Source organism: Marmota flaviventris, chromosome 2, assembly GCF_047511675.1.
Source record: "Marmota flaviventris isolate mMarFla1 chromosome 2, mMarFla1.hap1, whole genome shotgun sequence".
NCBI classification, from domain to species: domain Eukaryota; kingdom Metazoa; phylum Chordata; class Mammalia; order Rodentia; family Sciuridae; genus Marmota; species Marmota flaviventris.
Window position 1 is genome coordinate 177,332,662 of NC_092499.1, and position 20,900 is coordinate 177,353,561.

The 20,900-nt window shown below is 44.5% G+C and overlaps 1 protein-coding gene across 3 annotated transcripts; it reads left to right on the plus strand.

Moving 5' to 3' along the window:
- The first annotated feature begins 720 nt into the window (after positions 1–720).
- On the plus strand, positions 721–20,498 carry Tbc1d20 (TBC1 domain family member 20). 3 transcript variants are annotated; one of them, XM_071608819.1, is made up of 9 exons: positions 826–887; positions 8,971–9,144; positions 9,477–9,662; positions 11,056–11,136; positions 15,439–15,625; positions 15,842–15,943; positions 16,612–16,753; positions 17,968–18,155; positions 18,371–20,498. In XM_071608819.1, the coding sequence occupies exons 3-9, from the start codon at positions 9,563–9,565 to the stop codon at positions 18,624–18,626; spliced, it is 1,056 nt and encodes a 351-aa protein (XP_071464920.1). In that variant the 5' UTR covers positions 826–887; positions 8,971–9,144; positions 9,477–9,562; the 3' UTR covers positions 18,627–20,498. The 3 variants fall into 3 exon arrangements, with proteins under 3 accessions (XP_027800981.1, XP_071464920.1, XP_071464921.1); XM_071608820.1 differs by having other exon boundaries at positions 8,971–9,139; XM_027945180.3 differs by lacking the exon at positions 8,971–9,144 and having other exon boundaries at positions 721–887.
- The last annotated feature ends 402 nt before the right edge of the window (positions 20,499–20,900 follow it).

The following is a 20,900-nucleotide window of genomic DNA, read 5'->3' on the forward strand; positions in this document are numbered from 1 at the left end:
GAGGTTGGACTATGAGAGTTTTCAAGCAACTTGAATCATGAGAACTTCATACTCTGCCTTGGAGATTTGTGAAGTGAGGTATTTCTGGCCATTACAATATCAGAGGTGTCATTGGGTGTGTAGCATTGCAGAAGAAGGAGTGCAAGTGGAGATGAGAGGGAAATCAAAGACCAGAGAAGCCAGTGTTATTTTGGGCAACTCAAGGCGGGAGCACTGTTCCAATAGCTGTATTATTCATGGCGACCCCTTGTACTGTGCATTGCGCGGCTTGAGGAGCCGTCAGCAATGGTCTTGCTAAACCCTGAAGTACACAAATGCATAGAACAGGAGTTTGCGCGGGAAAGCGACACTAGAGGTAAAGTCCTTGTTAAGCAAAATAGCTCGTAATTATTCAGTACAGTATTTACCACGTGGGTAATGGTCTAAGCACAAGCACAATAATATTCTCACCATTACCATTCTAGAGATTATAAAAGCCAAAGAACTGACAAAATCCTATCCTGAACACACGACGTCAAAAGCGCCACGCACCACAATTGGAATTCAAACAATTCCTCAGCAAGATCCCTGCTCTTTCCCCCGACCCACGCCCGCCGCCCAAGGCGCAGGCGCGCATGCTCGGCGACCGTCGCCCGCCCCTGCGTGTTGTAGGGTCACGTGCCTGTGTGGGGCGGGGCCACCTGCGCGCCTGCGCGCCGCGGGCTGACGAAACCAAGCCTATCCCACGTAGTGGGTGCAGCGTCCTGCGGCCAGAGTCGCGTCTCCTTACGGCTCCGACACCAGCCGGGGCTCGGGCCGGGGCCCGGGCCCCCGGGACATGGCCCTCCGGCGTGCGCAGGGCGACGGCCCCACCTCCAGCCGCTGGGTCGGCGGCGCCGACAGGGCAGGTACGGAAGCCCGCCGGGGCGCGGGGAGCGGCCTCCGAGGACGGCCTGAGGGGCCAGAACCGGGTCAGAGCAGCGGGCCGAGGGCGGGGTCGCGGCGCTGGGAGAGGAAAGGGGCGAAGGACCTGGCTCACGTCAGAGGGGGAGAGGGCCTGGAACTGGCGAGTCCTGAGCCGTCGGAGGAAGAGCCTTGGCGGGGAAGGTCCGGGGGCCGTACGCTGCGGCCTCCGGTACCCCGGGAGTGGAGAATTGGGACTCCCGAGGGCTGAGGCCAGGCCTCTCCCCGGCCCGCGGCTGCCGGGCCACGTCCGCAGACTCTGGGGCCGCCTTCCTGGTTGTTGGGCAGGTTTCCCAAACTTCACTCGGACCGACCGGACTGAGGCGTTCCTCCCGTATCTTTAAAGTACCATAAATTCCCTCTTCTAAAGCGTCGAGTTCAGTGGTTCTTGGTTCTCTCGCAGAGCTGCAGGCACCGCCACTGTCCAGTTCCGGACCTCTGGTTCCGAAAGAAACCCTTGTCCGTCAGCAGTCACTCCCCTTCCCCCGTCGACGCACTCCCAGCAACAGTTCCTCTCCTTGGCGCTCCTAATCCTCCCTTAACGTTATTTAATTGTGTAGAAAGCGATTGTGCTTTTTATACTGTTTCGGTCTAGTCAGTGCTTTGGGTGAAATCATGGTCTTGTAGCACCTATTCCCAAGACACCTTCCATACCAGAAATAGGTGGTAGTTAAAATTATGAATGTTTACCCTGCATCGAATGAAATCTTTTTCCCTCTTGGGAAGGCTGAAGTAGCTATCTTCCTTTCCCCTCTTCTGATGAGTGGTGCCCGTGATAGAACAGTGGTATTTTGATGAAGTTCCTGGTATCCACATCATGTTTCTAGGGCTCAATTTTCTGTTATCCCTCTTTTCTTTTGATACTGGTTGGAAATGGAGCTCACTACACATGTTAGTTTTCTGGGGTTTTTGTCGTTGCAACATTTTGCAGGTGTTTGTGTGACATCTATCCTCATGGCACAATAGTCAATGTCCCAAGCAGCATGGGTTGGTTATGTGACCTGTTGCAGTGCAACTGAGTAAAAGACTTACCTCCTTCTGTATCCTTGACTTTGCTTCTTCGGATGAAAAGGAGGAACTTAGAGATGAGGGGCTTGGGGGAAGGGTGTTTGTTTTGGATTTTTTTTTTTTTTTAATTCATATTGGAGAATTGTTGACAAAAGTTACTAATGCTAGAAGCTGCCTTTGTAAAGGATGGTTAAATTAGTTTACTAGACTATCATTCTCCGTTGTTGGAGTAAAGCACCTTTTCCTTCCTTCCTCCCTTCCTCCCTTCCTTCCTTGTGTTCTTAACCACTGAGCCACATCCCCAGCCCTTTTTTTGTATTTTATTATTTAGAGACAGGGTCTCACCAAGTTGCTTGCTTTTGTATTGTGCATTTACCACACTATTCAAACTGTGTGCCTGAAAACTAGCAATTTTATTATATATAAATGGTACTGTAACCGTTGTTAAATGTACTGTTTGGTTGGGGTTGGGGGCTTTTGTTTGCTTTGTGCTCCTGGAGGTTGAACCCAGGTATTATCTGCCTCTGAGGACATCCCCAGCCCTTTTTATTTTTTATTTTGAGACAAATGTCTTGCTAAGTTGCTGAGCCTGGCTCTGAACTTTCCATCCTCCTACCTGAGCCTCCCAAGTCCCTGGGATTACAGGCATGGGCCCCCATGTCTAACAGCATCTTTTCTTGATGCCTTTGTTATGGTTCAGATAGTTAATGAATCTCTTCTTGTTTGGGTACTGTTTTCTAGCAACTAATTAGGACTGCCAAAGACAGAAGCTACTATATTTTATTTTATTTTTAATGGGAATCTCACCCAGAATAAGATATTATTTTCCCCTTCCATTGTCTATCTCAGGTACAGACATGAAGTCTGACCATAAATTTTCAAATTAATTTCTCATGTCCATATTGGGAGTTCAGGGTAAGTATAGGGAATGTCTCTGAATAGGAAAATCTCTCTCCCTCACCCTCTCTCCCTCTCCTTTACTCTTCCATTGTGATTGAAGCTATCATTTTTGAGTTTAGCTTCAGTTTAAAGACTAAAGTTTTCTGGATATGCAGGCATATACTAAATAATCAGTATGGAATTTTGTGCTCTTGCATAAGCTTCTGTTTTACAAGTATGTACGTAGATCACTTACCAGATTCAAGTCACTAATTATTTTAGGGCTATGATTAAAAACTCTTAAGAGGATTCATAAGTGTGGTCATCTTTAGTCATGGCCCTTTCCCTCTATATTAAATTCCTGAAGCCAGGGATTTTTGGAGATACCTGTTACTCTGAGGAGGCAGAAATCTATACCTGGGTTCTGTAGCCAGTGTTGGGAGACACTTCAGACAGTAATGGGCTCAGCCATCTTTATCTGAACTGTTAAGAAATACTGCTTCAGTGGCCCTTATTTTAATAGAAAACAGGCCAAAGTAGTGCCTGTATCATTTTTCCTTGTTGAATGAATTGCTTTTCAGGCACTAGGAATTTATTTATACCAGCCTTACGTTTTATAGCCAGCTGTAGGCAATCATTTCACTCCATCATGGTTATAGCCAAGTCCTCTACTACAGAGGAATTTGAAACATATCAGCTTTGGAATATATACAATACACCTTTCTTATAAGTGAGGCAATAAGTTGGAGAGCAGAGGATTCAGGGAGATTAGAATGACATCAGTGATACCTTCAGATGAAATGTGGGCTTTAATATCAAGCCAAAATACAGCATGATCAAGTCCAAAAATATGTGTCCTACCCTAAAATCTATACATAAAATTTACCTTTAAATAAAATAGATAGTAGGCATTCATTTCAGTCTTTTTCTTTAACATCCAAGAATAGCTCTGTGAATTTTTTGCTTTCTTAGATAAAAACAATGTGTGTGAAGTATTTGTTCAGTGAAGACCCTGCTAAAACTTTTTGTAATGCAGTAATTGACCTTCTCACCTTGGAGTTTATGTATCTCTAGCTCATTGAACTTTCTGTTTTATCTTTCCATATTACAGTGAGAGAGTATACATTTGATGTAATAAAATATCCATGGGGGTGGTACATGTAGGAGTGCCTTCCTCATCTGCCACTGACATTTAACCACTGGAATGTGGGGGTAAGGAAGGCAGTCTTGGGGCTTGAAATAGCAGCCACAATCCACATTTGAGCAGCATACTAGGAGCTTTATTTTATTTTTATTGCTTCTTTTTTGGAGGGGCACCAAGGATTGTACTCAGGGGTCCTTAACTACTGAGCCACATCCCCAGTATGCATGCATGCATGTCTGTTTGTCTTTCTTTCTTTCTTCCTTTCTTGTTATGCTAGGAATTGAACCCAGGGTCTTGTGCATGTGAGGCAAGCACTCTACCAACTGAGCTATATTCCCAGCCCTAGTTATTTATTTTGAGATAATGTCACACTAAGTTTCTTAGGGTCTTACAGAGTTGTGATGCTGGCTTTGAACTTACAGTCCTCCGGCCTCAGCCTCTGAAATTGTTGAGATTGCAGTTATGCACCATCACACTGGGCCTTGGGAGCTTTAGAAACAAACCAGAGTGCTGGATGTGGTGGTACATGCCTGTAATCCCAGTGGTTTGGGAGGTCTGAGGTCAGAGGAGTGTGAGTTCAAAGCCAACCTCAGCAACTTAGTGAAGCCCTAAAAAATTCAGCAAGACCCTGTCTGTAAATAAAATATAAAAAGGGCTGGGGTTATATAGCTCAATGGTTAAGCATCTCCTTTAATCCTGAGTACCAAAGAAAAATAAATAGACCAGAATCTACAATTTATATTTAGAATTCTACAGTGAGCATACTAACAGTAGTATGGAAAAAGTATCATATACTTTAGGCCAATTTTTTCCAGAGGAACAGTAACTAAGTAACTTATTCAATGTCCACACATTTATGGAGTTCCTACAGAGTGGCAAAAACAGGAAGATACTAAATTTTGAAATGCTGGATTAAAAATAGAATCAGTGCCAGGCCTGTAATCCCAGTAGCTCTGGAGGTTGAGACAGGAGTATCTCAAGTTCAGAGCCAGCCTCAGCAACAGCAAAGTGCTAAGCAACCCAGTGAGACCCTGTCTCTAAATAAAATACAAAATAGGGCTGGGGATGTGGATCAATGGTCAAGTGCCCCTGAGCTCAATTCCTGATACCAAAACAAACAAACAAACAATCAAAACAGTATTAAGAGAAACAAGTGGTCAGGCACAGCCGTGCATACTTGCTATGCCAGCAATTTAAGAGACTGAGGCAGGAGGATTGCAAGTTTGAGGCCGGCCTGGGCAACTTAGACCCTGTCTCAAAATAAAAAGGGCTGGAGATATAGTTTAGGAGCAAAGCACCCTGAGTTAAAAGTAAAAAATAAAAAAGAGTGAAAATAAGTATTAGAGCCAGGATTTTGGTTCAGAATTAGTTAACACTCTGACAGATTTTTTTGCCAAAACCTCACAGAAATCCAGCTGATTACAAACAGTGTTCTCCCCGAAATACAAGCAGCAGTTTTCCTTTTCCCCAATTGCTGAATAGCCTACTTGGAAAGAGGAGTGGGGGTGGTGTCTAAACAAACTGAGGAAAATTACCCTATGCTTAACAAAGGGGGCAATGCAGTTTCTAAATGTCAGCCTCCCTCAAGTAATACTCAGTATTACCATGTAAGTGCTCTTAACTTGTGATGTATGGAAAGTGCAAGAATACACAAGTAAAAAAAAAAGTTAGATTTTTTTTCCTTGTGGAAATTAATTAAATTTCTGTACTTATTTTGTCTCAGCCTGTGTTGTCATATAAAAAGTCTTCTTGGCGTCTGAGGATGTGGCTCAGTGGTAAAGCCCTTGCCTACCAACCTCAAGGCCTTGGGTTCAATCCCCGGTACTGCCAAAAAAAAAGTTTCTAAAAAGTCTTCTTGGGCTGGCATGTAGCTCAGTGGTAGCATGCATGAAGCCCTGGGTTCCATCCCTAGCCAGGGGAGAAAGGCGGAGAGTCTTCTGTTTCCTGTATGCCTGTGACCCCTCTGAAAACATTCAGCCTCTTCTTCCAAAGGAGGAAGTCCCTGCAGGGTGTTAACCAGACTTCCTGCAGGCTGAGTACAGCCTGACCTTGATTAGCCTCACTTCCTTCAATGCCCCTGCTTCTGCACTCTTCCTGTACCCAACTCTGCCACATGTCAGAACTCCTCTGTTTCCCAGACATGCTGTTGGTGTTTAGTTCATGTGACAAGGTCTTTGCACATACTCTTTCCTCTGCCAGGAATACTTTCCCTTCAACACACTCTTCTGTGTGGCCAAGTTTTCAAGAAGATACCAGACTATTCTTGGTGAAGCCTTTCCTCATTGTCTCAGAAGTAGTCATTCATTCTTCTAGGTTTTCATAATCCTTCATGATTCTGTAATATCCTATGTAATAATTGTGTTCCTCTCTAAAATGATATACTAAAGGTCTGGGTGGGAGACATATTAATCTCTTTATTCAGTACAGTGCTTGTACAGATAGTCACTCATTAAATGATGGACTGATGGGTGGGTGAATGGATGGAAGGAAGGAGGAAATGAACCCAAGGATAGACACACTAGACACACCAGAGCTAAGAGCTTGACATACCTCATAAACATTTAATTTGCTGACAGAGGGAATTGGGGACTTGATTTTTCATGATTTCTGGGTAAAGCAGCCATTTAATTTAGTATCCAAACTGGGCCAGTTTTGCAGGTTGCAAGAGGAGTTAGCTGTGAACAGTTACAGCAAGACTCCAGTTGTAAATCAGGAAGATCTCAGACAAATGATCACCCTCCTAGGCTATCATTGTTGTTAGGAGAATAACAATAGTTTGGCCAAGATAACAGGGTACCTGGCAAAAAGTCACTTGTGTTATTTTACTGTCTGCAACTTCAGTGGCATGTGACCCCAGTCCTCTGTTTGTGTGGTTTATATGGCACAGCTCTCACAGGCTCCTAGTACCAGTTCCCATTTCTGTTAATAATGTGCAACTTTCTCATGGAGACAGTTTGAGGCAGACTTTTGTCTCAGAATAGAACATTGCTGAGGAAACCTGCTTAATGACCTTTCTGAAGTCTAACCTTTCTTCCAATGTTACCTTCCTTCTTACATTAACTCTAGAGCCTTGTATTAAAATTTATTCCATAATAATTATAGGACAGTGCCTTGTAACATTTGATGTTGTCTTATTTCACTTTTCTTGTGTTTTGTTTCATTTTCTCAGTGGTACAGGCAAAAGAAAAGAATCTAAATATACCCATCATTCATTTAACTTCAGCTAGCTATTCTAAAAGTAGCTATTCATTTGGATACAGTGGTGCATGCCTGTAATCCCAGCAACCCAGGAGGCTGTGACAGGAGGATTGCAAGTTCCAGCAAGACCCTAAGTAACTTAGCAAGAGTCTTTCTCGAAATAAAAAAGAGGCTGGGATGTAGTTCAGTGTTAAAGTACTCTTGGATTAAATCTCCAATACCAAAAAATAAATAAAATAAGCCATCTGCTTGAAAATTCTAAGATCCTATGACCCCATTATTTTAAATAGAAGACTAATAGTGACAGATATCAACCATAAATCCCCAACCTATATCCTAAAAAGTAATGTAAACACAGTAAAATGCCTGTAAATAACAGACTACACATAAGAATGTAAGATGCTTAAAACATTACTTTCTGATCACCAGTAATTTATATGGTTGTTGAGAAATGATTGCTTTGTGTGCAATCAATATCTCTAACCTCCAGCCACACTAGAAATCCTAGTACCCTTTGACAACTCTTGCTTCTGAAACTGTCTCCGCGTGATTCTTATGTTCACCAGTTATATTAACTGGTATATGTAAAAACTGATATGTGTAACTTGAGACTTCTCTATGTGATTTTGTTAAAAATGTAGTATTGAGCATCACACAGTAAAACACGCCTATAATCTTAGTGATTCAGGAGGTTGAGGCAGGAAGATGGCAAGTTCAAGGCCAGCCTTGGTAACTTAGCAAGACCCTGTCTCAAAAAATAAAAAGAACTGTTGGTGCATGCCTGTAATCCCAGCAACTCAGGAGGCTGAGGCAGGAGGATTGCGAATTCAAAGCCAGCCTCCGCAACCTAGCAAGGCACTAAGCAACTCAGTGAGACCCTGTCTCTAAATAAAATACAATATAGGGCTGGGGATGTGGCTCAGTGATTGAGTGCCCCTGAGTTCAATCCCTGGTACCAAAAAATGAAATAAAATAAAAAGGACTGGGAATGTAGCCCTATGGTGGCATAGTGCTCCTGGGTTCAATCCTCAGTACTGCAAAACAAAACAAAATGTGTATTGAGGCATTACAGAGCCACACCCTGAGCTACACCCCCAGCCCTAATACTTAGAGGGTTTTATTTTTTGTTTTTGTTTTTTTTTGTTGTTGTTGTTATTGTTGTTTGTTTGTTTTTAGAGGAGGGAAAGTTTATTGGGTGCTCACAGTTCCAAATGTCTCAGTCCATAGATAGCTAACTCCATTGCTCTGGGCCTGAAGTGAGGCAGAGCATCATGGTGGAAGGTTATAGAGGAGAAAAACAACTTGGGACATGGCAGTCAGAAAGCAGAGAGCTAGGATTGAGTTTTGAATTACCTTTTTCCTACATAAATGATAGGAAATTTTTCTTAAATTGAGATATGAGTGTTCTTTGAAGTTTGAGTACTAAGAAAGAACAGGAAAACATTGCCACTGACTGATAAGCCTGAATTTACTGAACATTTATTATAATTCTGATTCCTTGCTTGTTACTTATATATCTCAGTAGAATCTTACACATCATGTGCTACATAATTATTCGTGGGTTGATTTTTTAAAATCTTTGCTGTTTTAGAATGAGGAAGGTAACTAATATTTAGTAAATAATTGTGACTGTCCTGACAGATTGGTGTTAACCCTGAGGACCAGAGAGGTGGAATAATCTGCTCAAAGTCATTTGAAGGGATAAGTGGCAGACCCAGATGTGAACCATGATCTGTCTAATGTTAACACATTATTTTTTTCTGTCTGATGTTAACGCGTTTTTTTTTTTTTCTTTAAAGAAAGATGCTCTGTACCTATGATCATTGGTTCCAACCTATAGAATAAATCACCTTCTAAAAAGTAGTGCACACCTGTAATCTCAGCTACTGAGGAGGCTGAAGCAAGAAGATTTCAAGTCTGGGGTCAGCCTTAGCAATTTAGCAACACTCTATCTCCAGAAAGGGAGAGGTAAGGTAGGTACCTCCTGTTAGACAGGAGGGAATGCAGCTCAGTGGAGAACGCTTGCCTAGCATGCATGAAGCCCTGGGTTTAATCCTCATTATCAAAAACGAAATAAGTAATTTTTAATTATTTTATAATGAGGGCCCCCCCACAGGATTAAAAGCACTTGGCATGAAATTTTGAGTGTCTCTGTCCATGAGATTTAAATGCCAGCTTCTAACAGGAGGTACCTACCTTACCTCAAACCAAATAAGGAGAGGGAGCCCCAAGCAGAAAACTACACGTGCTGAATGTAAGCCTCACACTCCCCACATACACCTTTTTTTTGTTGTTGTTATTTCAGGTTTTAGTGCCAAAAGGAAAAAGAAAGTGGCAGAGATATATCAGGCTCTGAACAGTGATCCCACTGACGTGGCTGCCCTCAGACGCATGGCTATCAGTGAAGGAGGTCTCCTGACTGATGAGATCAGACGAAAAGTGTGGCCCAAGCTCCTCAATGTCAATACGAGTGACCCACCTCCTATATCAGGTAATGGGGTAAGGGCCCAGGAGGGGAGCTTGTCCGGGAGGTGGGGAGAAAATAATACTGGGATCCTTGATTTTTATGATCAACCAAGAGTAGATGAGTAAATCAAAAACGTTTTAGGAAATCCTTGAGCCCACTCTGAAAATAAGTTCAGACTGATGAGTAGAGTCTTATTCAAAACTGGAATCAAGCCAGTCAAGGTCACACATATCTATAATCCCAGCTATTGGGGGGGTTAAGGCAGAAGGATCACAAATTATAGGCCAGCCTGGGCATCTTATCGAGGCTCTGTCTCAAAACAGAAAGGGATGGGGATGTAACTCAGTGGTAAAGCGACTCTGAGTTAAATTCCTAGTACCAAAAAAAAAAAAAAAAAAAAAAAAGGCATTGCTATATTCATACTCTCAGTTCTGGGATGGAATTCTTCTGTCAGATTCCAGACTTCCCATGTCTCCTGATAAGATGGAATCAGTGTGTGGAAATTTACACATCTTCCTCTCATACTTTTGATTTAGGTTGCAAAGGAAATCTGTGCTTATTATAGCACTTGTTGTGGCTTGAGGGAAATGGTACCCTTGTGTATATAATAGCAAGAAAATACTGCTGTATTCTTGAACTAGTTGGACTTACCAACCAACTGACCACAAGTTCTGTCTCCTGTTTGCAGTATCCTAGTTTTAGAATTTCAGGGCTGAGGGGTGTCAGGTTCATCTTTGTCTGAGTTTACTCCTTTCTGAACAGCTCAGGATGCCTTAGATCTTATAGATGTTGAAATTTTTTTCATTGGTTTATGACTTCCACATTCATAATTTTATTCAGTACTTTTAGTAATCTGAAAGGTGCAAATCAAAGGGAATATCATCATTTTGCACACATGGGCTATTCTCTAGTGATGCTCAGTGGCAGCCTGCACAGACCCAGGCCTCCTGACTTTTCTGGTGCTGTCGCCACCCCACTGTGGACAGTCTGTTCATGACTTGCATTAAACAGCATGTGTTTGTCCATACATGATGATATATGCCTATAATCCCAGCCAGCGACTCAGGAAGCTGAGGCAGGAGGATCACAAGTTCAAGGCCAGTCTCAGAATTTAAGGCCCTAAACCACTTATTGAGACCCTGACTCAAAACTCAAAATAAAAATGACTGGGAATGTAGCTTAGCAGTAAAGCAGTCCTAGGTTAATCCCCAGTACCAAAAAACAAAAACAAAAAAAGAAACACTCCAGCATGCATTTAATACTGAGTAGGGATTCCCTTCCACATGTATCTGGAGTTGTATACTTTTCAGGAAAAAGCTGCATTGTATCCACCAGGGCTTTGACGTTATTCCAGAACGTTTTGCTCCTTATATGACTTCCCAGACATTCCTGCAGTAACAAGTTCTTTTTCCAATAGGAAAGGACCTACGTCAGATAAGCAAGGACTACCAACAAGTGCTGCTGGATGTCAGGCGGTCTTTACGGCGGTTCCCTCCTGGTGAGACGCTCTTCCTTCCTTTGGAAGTCTTTCTGCTCTGTTGCACTTCCCTCGTGTGTTGGTGCTTGCCAGTCTTGAGGACTTTCCATCCCAGCCCACAAAGGCCCAACATGTAGGACCCTGCTTCTCAAGCATTTGGGGTGCTTTCAGTCTGCTGAGTCATTCTTTTGATGACTAGGCCACCATCAGGCCTTCTTTGTGAAAGCCTAAACCTGACATATTTCTTGGCCTGGAGGTGGTAATGAGAGAAGAAGAATTTTTTTTGGTCTTTTTTTTTTTTCTTCATGCCACAGAGAGGACTTTAGAGATTGGTAGAGCCATCAGTCTGGCTTTAGAGAGCAAATTGTCTTAAATTGGATACTAATAAGAACTGTTAATATCATCATCTAACTAGATTTTTAAACATACTTGTATTAGGTCCCTTGGACTAGAGGGGAGGCCATTCCCTTCATGTTCATAGAATCTATTCTTAAAATTGCCTCCCTTGGCTGGGGCTATAGCTCAGTTGGTAGAGTGCTTGCTTTGCATGCATAAGGCCATAGTTTCGATTTCCAGTACCACCAAAAAAAAAATGCCTCCCGCTTCTCAGGAAGAAAGAGAGGGTTCCTTGTCATTTCCATTTTCACAAGGAAGGAAACTGGACGACAAACCTTATATATATGACCTATTTCTCTTCCTCTAATTACTCCACTTGGAAGTCCCTGGAGAGAGGAGAGCTGCTGAAGGGAACTAGAGCCTCTAACCCTGTTTTTCACTCATTTGAAACCAAGCTCTAGCTTGGATTTATCTGTTAGGGTCTTCTTTCCTGCTTGTATCCATGTTCCCTAGAGAGGCCCTTGTGACTCCCTTGTAGCCAGTAGCCTGCCAACTTTGGTTTTCTTGTTGTTGTTATTGTTTTCCTGTACTGGAGTTTAAACCCCAGGGTACTCTACCACCAAGCTGCATCCCCAGCCCTTTATTTATTTATTTATTTTTTTAATTTTGAGACCGGGTCTTGCCATGTTGCCAAGGCTGACGTCAAACTTGTGATCCTCCTGCCTTAACCTTCCAAGTAGCTGGGATTACAGGTGTGTGCCACGGTGCCCAACTCTAACTTGGTTTTGTTTTGTTTTATAATTATAGATTGACACCATGCTTTTATTTTGTTTATTTTTGTATGCAGTGCTAAGGACGGAACCCAGTGCTTCACACATGCTAGGCAAGTGCTCTGCCATGGAGCTACAGCATCAGCCCTTGGACTTGGTTTTGATAAGATTTGTACCCATGATCCAGTCCCTTTTTCCTACCTCCTAGTCCAAATGAGACCTCTCCGAGCGGAAGGCTCCCCTTGCCTCCCCTAGTAAACTGCTTTCCCTCCGAGCCCTCTGTTCCTCTTCCATTGTGTCACTTCAGTCTGTGCTGCTCTGGCAGGCTGAACTTTTGTCGTGCTTTGTGGTATTTTCCATTCGTTTTCCGCTGGGCTTGGCTGAACACTCTTCACTTTGGAAATTCAAATAGGGTTTAGTTTAGACTCTTAACTGCTTTCATTATTTTACCTATCCATAGTTCTTGGTTTATTTCTTTTTTGTTGTTGTTGTTTTATTGTTTGAAATATGACTTTTTTTTGAGACGTGGTGGAGGAAATGTGGGCATGAGGTAAGCTTTGCTGTCACCTTGCACCTTTTGTTCAGTGGGATCTGAGCCCTTAAGTGAGCTGTTTTCTCCCATATCGGTTTTTAACAGTGAAAGTTAAGCTACTACTATATTTATAACTCAAACTTCGGGAATTCAAAATTAGCATCCTTGCCTGTGAGCTTATGTTTTAGTTTTAGATGGACATAATATCTTTATTTTTATGTGGTGCTAAGGATCGAACCAAGTGCCTCACGCATGCTAGGTGAGCGCCCTACCACTTGAGCCACAGCCCCAGCCCCAGCCTGTGAGCATCTTACACCTGAGTTGTGCTCTTGTGTTCCACATTGTTCTGTCAAGCTTTGTCAGAGTGAACCTTTATGAGCAGCAGACTGCTGTCCAGCTTCAGACAGAGTCTCTTACCCATGTCAATGGTCACAGCCTGTACGGCGGTCCGCATGCAGCTCTCAGGACATTTTTGTTTGTTTTTCCTATGGCTTTTTCAAGTTGGCTTAGGTGCAGTTGTCCTCTGATCATGCTTCCTGCTGAGCTTTATCTTAAGTTCACAGACTAGCCAGGGTTGGATTTTCTGGAAAGTTTTCAGCAGAACTAGATCAAAGATTGTGATAGCTTTCTGACTATGGCCCACTTTAGTCTCCTTGGCTTTGGTGGCATTCAGCTCCCTTAGCTGAGCCTTGAGGTCTAGCTGGATTCATCTCTTGCTCCTGAACTGCCCGAGAGATGCAGGACGCAAACCTACTGGGCTTCTCACCTTTGGGCTGTAGTCTTGCCATTCCCGCTGAGCACAGCCCTCCCCTTGCTGCTGGCTTAGGGGGACAGTTCAGCACTCTTAACATTAAACACCCAGATGAGTGAGGAGCTTGCTGACCACTGCGGACTGGGTTCATCCTCTGAAAGAGCTCTGGAGACAGGCGCCCCCGTTTCTAAATGTATTTTCGGGTGGAGGAGATCAGTCTTCCCTGGAATATTGATTTAGTTTAGAGGGGAACATGCAGCTTTTTCAATTTTTAATTTATAATTTCATTCCAAAAAGTTGCAAAAGTAGGACAAAGAATTCTCCAGATACCTTTTACCCAGATTTCTTTATGTGTTTTACCACATTTGTTTTATTAACTCTTTGCTATTCTTTTCTTCTTTATACATAGAAATGAATTTTTTTCTGAACTATTATTTAGGAGTACAGTGGGATCCTAATTAGAAAAAGTTATACTCCATGTATAATATGTCGGAATACACTTTATTGTCATGTTCTCTAAAAGAACAAATAAAAAATAAATAAATTTTTTAAAATTAATATTAAAAAAAAGAAACTGGCCAGGCACAATGTAGCAAGCCTATAATCCCAGCAACTCAGTGAGACTCTGTCTCTAAATAAAATATTAAAAAGGCCTGGGGATAGAGTTCAGTGGTCAAGTGCCCCTGAGTTCAATCCCGGGTACAAAAAAAAAAGCCAGGCACCATGGTGCATGCCTGTAATCCCAGCAGCTGGGGAAACTGAGGCAGGAAGATCATGAGTTCAAAGCTAGAGTCAGCAAAAATGAGGCACTAGGCAACTCAGTGAGACCCTGTCTCTAAATAAAATACAAAATAGGGCTGCGGATGCAGCTCAGTGGTTGAGTGCCCCTTGAGTTCAGTCCCCCGTATCAAAAAAAAAAAATTCATCATAAACATGGTTCCTCTTTAACCAAACTATTTCAGGATATAGTTCTAAAATTAAGGTTCTCACCAAATCAGTGGCAACATTGAAAAATACTGTTATCTAATCCAGTCTAATTTTTGAGATTTCACCATCTCACCACTTATCCTTTATAGGAAGAGGAAATACAAATTCACCCATTTCCCATTCAGCCATCATCTCTTTAGCCTTTTTTTTCAGGGAGGAAGTACAGGGATTGAACTCAGGGGCACCCGACCACTGAGCCACATCCCCAGCCCCTTTTGGTATTTTATTTAAAGACAGGGTCTCACCAAGTTGCTTAGCACTTTTCTTTTACTGAGGCTGCCTTTGAACTTGCTGTCCTCCTATCTTAGCCTCCTGAGCTGCTGGGGTTAGAGGCATGTGCTACTGCACCTGGCTTCTTCAGCCTCTCTTAATCTGTAGCAGTTCCTTTGTATTTTATGACAGCCTAGTTATCCTGCTCAGTTTTCCTTACTTTGGCTTTGCCTGGTGTTTCCTCGTTGTGAGATCAGGCTTATGCACCTGATAGGAATTCCACCCGTGTGCCACAGAGCTCCTGTCAGCACATCATATTAAGAGGTGTATGCCATCCCACCATCCCTTGTGGAGGATAGTAACTCCAATTTGGTTAAGTTGGTGTCTTCAGGTTCCCCCTGTATGTTGAAGGTGTGGCTCTTTTCTGTGTGTCAACTTGATAGATGTTACCAACTTGTTTTATTTTTTTTAAGAGAGAGAGAGAATTTTAATATTTATTTTTTAGTTTTCGGCAGACACAACATCTTTGTTTGTATGTGGTGCTGAGGATCCAACCCGGGCCGCACGCATGCCAGGCGAGCGCGCTACCGCTTGAGCCACATCCCCAGCCCCCCAACTTGTTTTAAATCCATTTTCTTTTATTGGACACTTTCTCTGAAAAATCCATTGCTGGCCTTCTTCCTAATCTCCCTGTTACTGGGCTGCTTGCTGTTTTCAAACGTACCTCCTCTCCACAGGCATGCCAGATGAACAGAGAGAGGGGCTCCAGGAAGAGCTCATTGACATCATCCTCCTCATCTTGGAGCGCAACCCTCAGCTGCACTACTACCAGGGCTACCATGACATAGTGATTACGTTTCTGCTGGTGGTAGGCGAGAGGCTGGCAACATCCCTGGTAGAAAAATTGTCTACCCACCACCTCAGGTACTCCTGCAGAGGGATATAACAGGAGGGTGTCACTCCTTAGTCCTTTTTTTCTTCCTTTGGGCACTGGGGATTGAACCCAGGGGTGCTTTGCCACTGAGCCACATCCCCAACTCCCTTTGTCATTTTCTTTTCAGTTTTTTCAGCGGTCACAGCCTCCAGCCATGATATCTAAGTGCTTGATCCGACTAAGCTCATTGAATTGTCTCACTCTAGGGACTTCATGGATCCCACAATGGACAACACCAGGCACATTTTAAACTACCTGATGCCCATCATAGACCAGGTGAACCCAGAGCTCCATGACTTCATGCAGAGGTACGTGATGCCGCCTTCATGTGTGTACCACCCGTCTTGCCTTTGCTCTCCTGGCTCTTGTTTCTTCTTCACAGATATTTTTCCGTTTCCTCATATATTAGGTTGATTCATGTTGGTTGTCCCTTCCAGTCACCAGCAATCTGGATGATTCGGTTCTTTACATAGTCTTAGAGCCCTTTTTCGGGTACTGGAATGCAAGGGGGAGACGACCCATGGCTTGAGGAATTCACATCTGGTAGGGAGGAGGGGTGGCATCAGTTTACCAACTTAGACTTGCTCCAAGATGAAGTACGAGTTCTTGGAGATTGAGATAAAAGGACAAGGCCATCCATGAGTGATTTTATTTCCCAAGTTCCAAGGAGAAGAAAATTTTCTGTGCAGATATCAAAATTGTCTCAGAAAATCACAATATAGTTCTCTGAAAACACCTCCTTATTCCAATAGTTGACATCTGTTGAGCATTAGAAGAGCGCTTGGTGAGATAAGGCAGTCAGCATGCTGTTGTGGTATGAGTGTCATGCTGCAATTTTTTGAGGAGAAAATGCTAAGTTCTCAGGTAGCTAGATTTAAAAAAAAAAAAAAAAGTGTATTTCCCAAATGCTTGGCCCTGAGAGAGGGAAGGGGTGACATAACAGAGAACCTAACATTTGGATTTCCTTTGCTCCTAGTGCTGAGGTGGGGACCATCTTTGCCCTCAGCTGGCTCATCACCTGGTTTGGGCACGTCCTGTCTGACTTCAGGCACGTTGTGCGGTTATATGATTTCTTCCTGGCCTGCCATCCGCTGATGCCCATTTACTTTGCAGCTGTGGTAGGTACCCACCATAAGCAGCAGCCAGGCTCTCCGCCACCCACCCTAGGTTGACCATCTTCCCTGCAGGGGTCTGGTGATCATGAAAACATGCAAGAGATGGCATTTCCTAGGCAGGTGTCCCTCTTCTGTGCAGTGTAAATGGGGGTGTTATGAAAAACAGAAAATTACAGAGATTTCTATCCTGTAAGACTCTCTGAACCTTTGAAGTACCAGTGTGCAGTGTGAATTGTCATTGTTCTGCTGATGCCTTCTGGAACTATGTTCACCTGATGAACCTCATAGGGAAGCAGTCTGCACAGCAGCTGCCAAAGGAGAGAGCTGGCCTCGGGCTATAGAAGCGAGGTGGCTGGTGATAGTGGTGAGGGCTGCACTTACTAGAAGGTGACGCACACCTGTAACCCCGATAAGTCAGGGGCTGACGCAGCAGGATCACAAGTTTGAGGCTAGTGGGAACAACTTAGCAAGATTCTGTCTCAAAATAAAGTTAAAAATTTTTTTTAAAAAGGGATAGGGGGGCTGGGGCAGAGTACTTGCCTAGCATGCGTGAGGCACTGGGTTCTATCTTCAGCACCACATAAAAATAAAAAACAAATAAAATAAAGGCATTATGTCTGTCTACAACTACAAAATTTAAAAAAAAAGATAGGGATGTAACTCAGTGGTAGAGCACTCCTGAGTTCAATTCCTTGTATGGGGGGTAGGGGAAGCACAGGCCTGAGTAATTTGTAGAGGTGGGGACCCAGGAAGTTCTTCACAGATCCCTTCAACAGCAGTGGATTTGTGGGCCAGCGGTAAGAAGGAAGATGTTTAAAGGGAACCAGACGATTCCTTCTACGATTTTGAACCATTTCTTTGCTGAAGCTCCAAGAATCTTCCCATGATCCCTCTCCTTTTCTTCTTAAAAGAATCACCTTCATTTCTTTCAAGACTCTGAGAGACACTTGAGCAGACAAATGTGCCTGGAAGGACTTACTTTGTCAGTCTTTCACGTCATGAGTGGCAGTGCGCTCCTAGCAGGAAGGCCCAGCCCAGCTGTGGAATAGCACTGAAAGAATGTGCCTCATTCCTTCCTGGATGGATACAAGAGCTTGCTGAGCAGCTGGGCTGGGATCTGTCTGTTTCCGGTTTGAACTCATCTCTATAGAGACTGAGAGGCAGCTGGCCACGGCCCTGTGTGTCTGGTCCATGATGCAAAGTCTTTCTTCCCACAGATTGTGTTGTATCGTGAGCAGGAAGTTCTGGACTGTGACTGTGACATGGCCTCGGTCCACCATTTGTTGTCCCAGATCCCTCAGGACCTGCCCTATGAGACGCTGATCAGCAGAGCAGGGGACCTCTTTGTTCAGTTTCCCCCTTCAGAACTCGCACGGGAGGCTGCTGCCCAGCAGCAGGCTGAGAGGTGAGCAGAGCGAGGCACTAGTAGAGTTGGGGCAGCTGTAAAGGGCAGAGGCAGGGGAGACTGTGGGGTGAGGACAGGGCAGGACAGTGGCCAGAGCCATTCCAGCCGAATCCCCTTAGACTTCTCGGGTCTTTATCCAAAAGAACTTTCTGGCTCTACCGCTCCTCTTCTTCTTCCTTCATACCAGTCCTTATTTCTGCCTCCTTCCTCTGCAGAACTGCAGCCTCTACCTTCAAAGACTTTGAGCTGGCATCAGCCCAACAGAGGCCGGATATGGTGCTGCGGCAGCGGTTTCGAGGACTTCTGCGACCTGAGACTCGAACAAAAGATGTTCTGACCAAACCAAGGACCAACCGCTTTGTGAAACTGGCAGTGATGGGGCTGACGGTGGCCCTGGGAGCAGCTGCTCTAGCAGTGGTGAAAAGTGCCCTGGAATGGGCCCCCAAGTTCCAGCTGCAGCTCTTCCCCTGAAGCCCGAGCCACTTCCTCTCACAGTGCACCCGGTCTCGCCCTTTCCCAGAAGGACTGAGAAGATGGAATTTCCTTGATTAAAAGGGTTTCTGTCGAGGGTGTTCTGTTCCTGCCACCCTCGCCTGCCACGTTTGCCATGGCTTTGGAGGCCAGTCACAGAGCAAGCCTGACTGCGGTGTCTTCCACGGACCTGAGAGTGTCTCTGCCACCTCCCCTCATGTTGGTGGAAGTGGGTTCTTTTGTTCCCAGCCATCCTGAGAACCTCAGGGCCTGGGCTTCCCTGGCTACTGGGGGACATCCTGGCTACCCAATAGAAAGTAAGCCAGACCCCAGAATGCCCTCCTTGCAGCTCCTGGGGTTCTGTCCACTTCAGATAGACGAGGAAAGAGGCCTGCTGCTGAAGGAGTCGGGTCTTGGATGAAAGTGAGGGGCAGAGGACTCTCGAGTGGGAGCCCTTTTAAAAGCAGCTCCATTAGCTGGTCAGAAATCAGACACGAATTAGGTGACTGGTGAAATCCTACCTATTTTCAGCCTAGAAATCACGTGGGTACTTCCAGTCCAGCAGGAGAGAATATTACCTAGACTGGTTTGCCTGCCTTTTTATTTCTTCCTGTTCTCTTCTACAAGCCACATGACATTACTTATAAAAGACACTTTTATTACTATTTTTAGAATTATATACTCCTAACATGTAAAGTACTTTCACTTTAAAAAGAATCGTTCCTTCATGGAAAAAAATAGTTCTCATCAGAAGGATGAGCTTGTACAACCCTGAAGTTTACTTTCTACTCAACTGCGTAACATTTCACTTCAGCCAGAGCTGCCATTTGTGGAGAGCCCCCCACTTCCAACCCACTTTGCTTCCTTCCTGTTCCCCACAGACCAGCCTTCCACTCCCAGGGAGGCGCCCACTCGCATCGTCTGGGCTTGATATAGCAGAGCCCCTGGTCTCTGCCTAGTGGGAAATGGTGGAAACTTGATGGTACCAGAAAGGGACAAACTGTAGCATGAAGAGCATGGCAGGGCCCAGAGCAGCCAGTCCCGCCCCAGGCTTCTCGGAGGCCCCCCAGGCCTTGGGAAGAAGGGGGATCCCACAGTCGTCCTGGGCAGCTTTCTGTGAGTGAAGCCAGGTTTGTACATTAACTCGAGCTTGGGGGGGGGGAAGTGCCTTTTGCTGCTTTAAAAATTGGAGTGCATTGTGTGGAGCAGCTGTGTACTTTTATTTTCCTGGGCTCTCCCAGCTGGTGATTTCATTAAGTGAACGGGTCAGAAGCACTCCGCCCTCCTGCATGCCCACGATGTGCAGGGTGGGTGGTCAGCAGGCTTCCTGCCAGCATGCTGGAGAGTTCTGAGTTACACTGAGCACTTTAACCAAAACATCTTAAAGCATGGTGAGTCGTGCGCAGGAGGCACGTAGGGTGAATGTGCAGCAGATGGATTAATCCAGAAAGTGGTGGGATCATTAGGACAAATGAAAATTCTTCCAGGATCCAGAGGTGACAAGAGATGGCAAATATTCCATCTTCTCCTGTGCCAAGTTTGTCCTCTTGCCATCTTTTCAAATGGCAACAGCTCTGTGCCTCTAGCCGCAGCACGCAAACCTGTTTGTAAACCCAGCGATGGCAAGAGGTGGAGGAGCTGCTGACGACCCAAGGCCACAACTCTGGATCCCAGGAAGCAAGCGATGTTTGCCTGTGCTGTGGCCTAAGGAGAAAATGTGCACTGCAGCTTTGCTCACACCAGGATTCTCCCTAGCCACTGAGGAGAAAGCATTATCTATTTACCTTCAGGTGACTTATTTATTCTGTAAAGAATATGTGTAAATATTTTGTACAGAGAGCCCTGTATGAAATAAACAGCCATATGTGGTTACTAATTATGTCTGTCATTTGTCCACACCCTCCTAAGCTATCCTTGAGCTACACCCCAGCCCTTTTTACTTTTGGGAACAAGACCTCAAAACTGTAGTCCTCCTGCCTCAGCCTCCATGCCTGACTCTTCAGCAGAATTTTGAAAACTGGAGAGTTGAAGAAAGGGTGTGTGTGGTGTAAGTTATTTGGTCTTTGTGCAGGTTCCTGACCCAGGGTTCCTGCAACCCTTGGAATTGCCAAGGAGTGGATGATTCAGGAATGTCTGTCATTTTTAATAAACTCACCTTAGTTCATGCTAACCAGGTGACTTAAGTGAGACTCCTAAATGGCCTCATGCAGGGCTGGTCACTGGAAACACCAAGTGATTACATTGACCTAGGGGTTGGAGGGGGGAGATCTATGA

Excerpts from the sequence above, each read along its gene's own strand:
- Tbc1d20 (XM_027945180.3), top strand. The coding sequence starts at position 818 with ATGGCCCTCCGGCGTGCGCAGGGCGACGGCCCCACCTCCAGCCGCTGG. Across the intron at positions 11,137-15,438 it reads TTTACGGCGGTTCCCTCCTG|GCATGCCAGATGAACAGAGA; the intron begins GTGAGACGCTCT and ends TCCTCTCCACAG. Across the intron at positions 16,754-17,967 it reads CCATTTACTTTGCAGCTGTG|ATTGTGTTGTATCGTGAGCA; the intron begins GTAGGTACCCAC and ends TTCTTCCCACAG.